This window comes from Plasmodium fragile (genome assembly GCF_000956335.1).
Source record: "Plasmodium fragile strain nilgiri unplaced genomic scaffold supercont1.68, whole genome shotgun sequence".
Classification (NCBI taxonomy): domain Eukaryota; phylum Apicomplexa; class Aconoidasida; order Haemosporida; family Plasmodiidae; genus Plasmodium; species Plasmodium fragile.
Window position 1 is genome coordinate 100,693 of NW_012192648.1, and position 7,782 is coordinate 108,474.

The window sequence follows — 7,782 nt, forward strand, 5'->3', positions numbered from 1 at the left end:
GTCCCCCCAGAATTTTTCCTACATGGCGCAATAAGCATATTGTTATAAACATATACATGTGCTTTCCGTTTTCTATTTTGTCTTACATTTCTTACGCACTCTTTAAAATACATGTTCCTCCTTAACATACATAATTCTATTTCTTGTTCTTTTAATTATTAGTCCAATACACACTTCTCCCATATATATCCTATTTCAGAATTCCGCCGATGCAGCGTTAGCATATGAACATATGCCTCCTGTACTTTGTCCTGAATGGTCCGCGTTTATGAACTTACGTAAGCGTCCTGCTGCGCACTGTCTCCGCCTATGCGTCTATCATTTATATAACTCACGAGAACTTTCACTAAAAAATCTTTCGCCGCTTGCGTATCCGCCTTAGTGACTGTTCCAGGACCAGTAGTTGCGCTGCGTGTGGTTCGTCCAGTACGAGCACTCCCAGATGGTGTCGTCCTCATGGTCCCAGATCCCGGTGTCAGCGTTCCTGCCGGTGTCACCGCTACTGGTGTGGCAGGTACTTGGCCGTCGCTGCCGTCCGTGCCGTCCTTGCCGTCCTTGCCGTCCTTGCCGTCGCCGTCACCGCGTTCTCCGTCAACGCCGTCTGCGTCAACGCTTTTCCGTCACCCCGTCTCCGGGTCACACCTTTTCCGTCACCCCGTCTCCGTCAACGTTTCTCCGTCAACGCCTCTTCCATCAACGCCTCTCCGGTCAACGCCTCTTCCGTCAACGCCTCTTCCGTCAACGCCTCTTCCGTCAACGCCTCTCGCGTCAACGCCTCTTCCGTCACCGCGTCACCCCGTTCTCCGTCAACGCCTCTCCCGTCAATGCCTCTCCGTCACCCCTTCTCCGTCAACGCGTCTGCGTCAACCCCGGCCCCGTCAAGGCCGCTCGCGTCTACGCCTCTCCGTCAACGTTTCTCCGTCAACGCCTCTTCCGTCAACGCCTCGCCGTCAAGGCCTCTCCCGTCAACGCCTCTACGTGACCCCGTCTCCGTCACCCCGTCTCCGTCAAGTACTTCTGCAATGTCGTGATAAATACACAAACTACTACTTGTTTTCTTCCGCCGTCCGCCGTCCGCTGTGGTGCCGTCCGTGTTCTACTTCTGTAGAAGAAAAGGAAAAAAAGAAAAAAGTACTACTACTACTACCTACACACGCAAAACGCGTCATGAATACACCCGCCGCCCCTTTCTACACCGGTCTCCACGAAACGCCTTCACACAGTGTGTCTCTGTGTGCGCGTACAGCTAAAAACCGCAATAAAAACATCAAATGCTTCTTCCGTCGTGGCCGTCTTCCGTCCGTGGTTCGCCCTCCCACAAATTATGTGTGTTCCTTCCTCCGCCACACGTCTCGCTGGTGCCCCGCTGTCTCAACTCCCTCTGTGGATACTTTCACTCGGCTACTGCGTCGAATCCGTCTTACCCTCGGCACAATGCTGACGAGGCGACGTCGTCGAACCGCTTCACTCGGACGCGTGTGCTCGTCGACAATGTCCTTTAGCCGGCCACGTTGCTCGGCGAGACAATCTCTCCTCCGTTCTTACACTCGGCTACTGCGTCGAATCGTGGTTACCAGCGGCCACGTTGGTCGAAGCGCGTTGGCTCGGAGAGACAATCTCTCCTCCGTCGTGCACGCGGCCGCTGTGGTCGACGCGTTTGCTCGGAGAGACAATCTCTCCCTCCTGCTTACGCGCTGACAAGCCCGTTTACCCGGCCGCTTTGGTCAACGCGTTTGCTCGGAGAGACAATCTGTGCTCCTTCTTACACTCGGCTACAATGCGGTTTACCCGGCCGCGTTTGCGCGGAGAGACAATCTCTCCTTATACTGGAATGCGTAGTCGCATTCTATATTTGTTCTGCACTATGCCCGTAGCATGCACGTGCGCAGCTTTTAATAATTAACTTCACATAAAGGAGAATACTACCCGTTCATATTATTCATTTAAATGTACATTTTATATGCATGTAACCGGTACCACCCTGTCCCCATGGTCATGTTAAAAGAAGTTGACTACGCAGAAAAAGAAACAAACAAAAGCAACAGTAAGCATAAAGAAACAGAAAAAAGCAGAAGAGAGCAGAAAAAAAAAAAAGAACGTATGGAATAGTGCAAACCAGAAATATACTATGTATATCACATAATGAATTAAACGTGGTCTAATGTTAGCATGCGTTATTTCCCATTCATATGCCCCGTCATCCTAATGTTAACACGTTTGCAATAGGTCATCCACATATAACTCCGTCTCCTGCAAACGACGTTCGAGCTCGCACTGTTCTATGACTAATGCCAAGAGCAGTATCCATATTTTAGTGCTTAGCGGCTTGTGGAGGTACAGTTGCCGATGCAGTTGCGTGCGTGGTACATCTGTCACTCTTAGAACATCTTCTGCGGCCATTACTTTGTCCAGTTCTAAGGCTTTTTCCGCTATAGGTACTTCGCCTTTGTCCGGTACTGTCTCCTCCTGGATGTGGACCAACAAATGATGGAACCACTCGTCCTCACCATATATATGCATAAGCGCATGTTGTTTGGCGACCCATTCTTTCCATGCGTGCTTCTTGCTTTCCATGGTTGCGGCTTTCCTGTGGTCACCGGATGCTGCGTTATCCTCGTTTGCCGAATGTTGTTGATAATATTGTTTCCAATCCGCTTTTAATTGCAAAAACCACGGCTGCGTCGTGCAGTCCTGCACTAGGTGCTTGTTGCGGTCAATCCAGTTCATCCAATAAGTGTGGTCGGGGGTCGGGCATTCATTCCGCGGGGAGGAGTGCGGGTCGGGTTCTGTATCTAACTGTATGGTTTCCATACAATTCCATGGATCGGGGTTATCTTCGTTAGGTGCACAAGGGTTCGTTGCTAACTGTATGGTTTGCATATAACTCCAAGGATCGGGGTTATCGTCGTTACGTGGACATCGATCTATGCCGTCGGACTCAGTGGATGGAACATTGTTCCGTGACAAAGCCTGGTTTGTGATAGGAGCATCCAAGGAACTACTATGCCCATTGCCGTCCCCCATAAACTCTTCAACGAGTATATGCAAATAGTCGTCTTTGACATTTTCCCAGTCGGCCGCTTCACATTCGTGGAGCACTTCTAGATGTAGGTCGATGATCGTGCGCGTATGCACGCGTGGCGGGCGTTGTGCGCGGCGGTCGGCAGCAGACGCAGGTGGCGTAACCATCGTGTACCCGTAATCGGGTGGCGGCAGTTCGCCGCGTTGTAGATGCTCCAATATTTCTTCGTCGAGTGGCGGTGACGGCACGTCACGAACGGTTCGATATGTTCGTCGTCGTTTGTGGCCGAGGTGCGCAAAGTACTAAGCAGAAAAAGGGGGGTAAAGAGGAGGGTGAGGACGGTAGGATAAAAGGAATGAACACGGGTGTAGCAGTATATTGATTAGAACGATCATATATTGGAGCCGGTTGGGATGTGCTGAGGTATAAACATCCTGCACATGCGGCATGCCATGATTGCCGTGTATAATTACCTTCCAGAGGAAGAACGCAATGATGCCAATACCAACCACCGCGGGAATGATCGCGGGGGTGTACGGCTTGACATCTTCCCATTTTAATTCCGGGAACAGGGAAGGGGTGATGGGTGCATCCGCAGGTAATTTCTCCTCCTCGTTTCCTTTTGCTTCAACATTCTCATTATTCGTGTGTCCAGTGGAACCGGGTCCTGAGGAACCTGGTTTGTGATCCCCAGTTGAGCCAGTGCCTGAGGAACCAGGATTTTGGTGACCAGTAGAACCAGGTCCTGAGGAGCCGGGACCAGAAGGGCCGGATTCACCAACTTTACCTGCGAGACCAGGGGGACCAGGGGATGCCGCGTCTGCTCCACTGGACGATGTTGTTGTGGTTGTTGGTACTGGTGATGATGTGCTTGTCGCTGTAGCAGATACTGATTCAGTGGGTCCCGGTTGCGCATGCGCCGGTGCTGCCGGTGGTGCTGGTCCTCCCGCGCCTGATTTATTATCCGTACCTGAACAATTGAAGGGAAGGAAGAATATAGACGTAACTAAAATTGGTAACGTGGATGGTTGACCACACGGTCCGTCGCTGAATGTCGGTTGAACGGTGCGGTCGGCACCATTGGTGCCACGGTGCGAACGGTGGTTGGCTGGTGCCACCCCGGGAAAAGACTCTCTCTGTCTCTCCCACACACAACACACACACAACACACAGACAGTGTGTGTGTCGCTCTGTCGACGTCTACGTGGCTACGTCTACATCCCGCGGCGGTGTCTGTCGCCCGCCTCATTCTCATTCGACGTTTGGTTGCTCTCTGCTTCTCTCCGTGTTGTCTCTCCCTCTCTCTCCGGAAATTGTTGTTTCTTGTTTTTGTTTTTTTTTTTCTCTCTCTTTTTTGTTCTTCGTTTAATAGTACACGCGGCGTACGCTGACACAGTGTGAAAGCTCAGTAGTATGCTCATGTGAAACAATGTTACCTGTGTCTGAACATTCGGGCGTGGTGACGGCAACAGTGAAAGATACTGAGGAGCCACCTGTACCTCCTCTGGAGTCATCAATGGGATCAGCATATTGCCCGCGGCCTGATTGCCCTGCGTGGGACTCGGTCACATGCTTGGTACATTCAGCTTTCTTACCTTGAGTCTCTCCTTTCTCGTTATTGGTAACAGTGGCCTGTGGCGTCTGCGCCTCCGCTCCTGACTTGTTTGTGGGTGTTGTGGATCCTCCTGTACTGGATGCTGCTCCCTGTTCCCCTTTAGGTGCTGCAGGACGTGCCGGTTCTGGTGGTGGTGGAGGTGGTGGGGGTTGTTGTCCCGGTCCTGGTGCTTGACCTGGTCCTTGCCCGCCTGCTCCTGATCCTGCTGCGGCCGGCTGTCCTTCCCCAGCCGAGGAATCTGATCGTGGTTGTCCGGAAGATGTTCCTGTTCCTGATGTGCCTGCTGCTGATGGTGCCGAGGGCTTCGCCCCGTTCTTGTCTCCTCCTCCCCCTGTTACCGGTTTTGTGGTTGCTGGTTTGGTAGCCGCAGGTTTGTCGGCTTGTGGTGTGCGTGCGTCCTGCTTCGTTGCTGCAATGAGGACAACGGAACAAAGGTGGTAGAAAGATGGATGCGAAAGATGATAAAAAAAAAAAAGGATACAAGTGGTACAGAAAGAAGGCGCGAGACGGTTGGGTCATGTAGCGGCAGGGTACGGTCCGGCTCGATGCAGTGGGTCGAGATGGACTCGGTGGACTGCGTACTCGGTGGCCTGGGTCAGGCGACAGCAAGCGTACGGTGAGGTGGACTGCGTACTCGGTGGACGGAGGTGATAGCAGTACACTTGTATGTGTTGTCGCCGTCACGCTCCGTCATCTCGTCTCCGGTGCCGTGGCTGGCGCTCCATCACGCGTCGCCGCCGCAACCGCTACCAATGCCGTCGTGGCCGCCGCACTCGTCGCCGCTACACAGTGGCCGCTACCGCTACATACTGGTAGCTACATAGTCGTCGTCGCTACCACTGCCGTCGTGGACGCCGCTGTGCTGGGCTCACCGAGGGGGTGGTGTTCCGCCGTGGGTGCGTGTTGTTTTGTTCACGCGTGTGCGTAGTTGTGGCCGTGCGTTGTTGTGGTGGCAGCATCCATATGGGCCATACGGTTCTTATTCGTAGCTGCCGTATATTGATACGGGCCGTATTCGTGCTTTCTCCCATCGGTCCTTACCTGCCGGTACCTGTGGTGTTTCCGTTGCTTCCGGTGCTACCGGTTTGGACGGGGCGGGTTTAGCGGAGGCAGGTTGCCCTGCGTTCTCTACTACGCTCTTAAAACCGTCTGCCCGTGCTCGTTCTTGTTTTAGCCTTGCGATTAATTTATCGCGTTGATCCTGCGTAAAGGTCTGCCCCTGTTCCACAGCCTTGTGTACATTATCCGCCTCTCCTTCGTGGAATATTCTAACAATAGGGGTACGATCCTGCGCTGCGACTGCACTATCCACGGTTCCCGGAGTCCCTCCCGCCGCACATGTCCTCCGTGCCTTATTTGTCCCTACGCGTCCCTTCTGATTCTCGTGTTTCCAACTGCGTATCCACTCTGCCATGGTTAGCCCCACATATTTGGTGCCCACCACTAGTGTATTGTAGTCTAAATCATTGCACCACCTACTATTATCGTTATAGTTCGTCGCTTCTCTCCACGGATGCATGTACATGGAAACGGTTTCCACCATTGCCTTTTGCGCGCAGTTGTTCCAGAATAGTTCTATTAAAGCTACATTGCCCATCATACACCTTATATACCTCTCAAATGTCCATTCGTCCATCCTGTCCTCCCTCTTCACCCAAGAATTTTTCCCGGCACGATCTAGTCCATCCATGAAAAGAAAAATGTTAACCATGCGCCGACAAACTACTCTGATGGCCTGAGACTTATGTGTACTTGCTGGGAAGGCCTGCTCACATATAGCTGTATTGTAGGCGTTTATTTCTCCTAATTGGTTAGTGAGTGTTGTGAAAATTTTCTCTATGTCGCTCCATACTGTAGCCTACACGTAGAATAATTCATATAGGAACATGTATCTCGTCCGGTGTACGTGTTCTGTGCTCCCTTGGGCCATGGAACAAATTACTCCATCCACCACCCTGCCTCTCCGTGCTTTTTGGTATTCTGACTCCCGCGTAAAAATATGAGTACTGTACTTGGCCCTTATATGTATACTGCTCGTACAAATCAATACTGGGGTCACTTATGGAACTCCTTGCGTACTGCCTCAGGCATTCTGCCTCTAATACTGTATCTCAATATCTTACGCTGAAACTGCCAGACCCATTATCGGTGTCGTGCTCATCGGACGGTAGTTGCCTCTTTATGACATACTCTGCCAACAAACGCGCAAATTCCTGTGTACTCATGTTGTAACTTCTATAGGATACAATTCTGATGTCTTGTTCAATATTAAATATAAATACCCGTCTGCTAAGGACCCCTACTGATGTTGTTCACGGTCGTCCACTTTGCCTTCTATTGCTAGTATATACAAGCCCATATGTTCCTATGTATTCACGAGTTGCACATGATACTACTACTCTGTGCTGAATAACATACATGGCACCTTAAGGAAAAAGTAGAAAAAGTACATAAAGAGCAAAATAAAAAAATAACATTAGTCTCCTATGAATATGATGCATGCGCAATTATCCACACACATACATGAATTAGTATACTACGTAAACGCAAAAAAGAAAAAATAAGTACACTACAAGCTCAAATAAAAAAAAACTGGCAAGGAAAAAATAGAAAAAGGTACACTACTACTACGACTACACGCACAACTCGTCATGAATACCCCCGCCGCACCTGCCTTCTTCACTAAACGCCTGTCACGCACACTGTCTCTCTGTGTGCGTACACCTAAAACCCCGCAGTATAACAACAAAATCAAATTCTTCTTGCGTCGTACACTCGGTTGCTTCGTCTAATCCTGCTTACCCGACCGCGTTTGCTCGGAGAGACAATCTCTCCTCCTTTCTTACACTCGGACAAACCCGTACTCGGCTACTTCGTCGAATCGTTGTTACAAGCGGCCGCGTTTGCTCGCCCGCGTTTGCTCGGAGAGACAATCTGCTCCTGCTTCTTACACTCGGCTACTTCGTCGAATCGGTCTTGCACTCGGACAATCTGCGTTTACGCGGCCACGTTTGCTTGGAGCCAATCTCTCCTCCTTCATACACTCGGCTACTTCGTCGAATCCTCGTTACACGCGGCAACAAGGTGCTTTACCCGGCCGCGTTGGTCCACGCGTTTGCTCGGAGAGACAATGTCTTCCTCCGTT

At 51.1% G+C, this 7,782-nt stretch overlaps 1 protein-coding gene across 1 annotated transcript; it reads right to left on the reverse strand.

Annotated features, from left to right (window-relative positions):
- Positions 1–2,208: 2,208 nt before the first annotated feature.
- Positions 2,209–6,862, reverse strand: AK88_04599 (uncharacterized protein; the record flags this gene model as incomplete). The annotated part of the gene is made up of 6 exons (XM_012482209.1): positions 2,209–3,324; positions 3,496–3,992; positions 4,459–5,046; positions 5,448–5,504; positions 5,679–6,495; positions 6,761–6,862. The coding sequence occupies 6 exons, from the start codon at positions 6,860–6,862 to the stop codon at positions 2,209–2,211; spliced, it is 3,177 nt and encodes a 1,058-aa protein (XP_012337632.1).
- Positions 6,863–7,782: the final 920 nt, after the last annotated feature.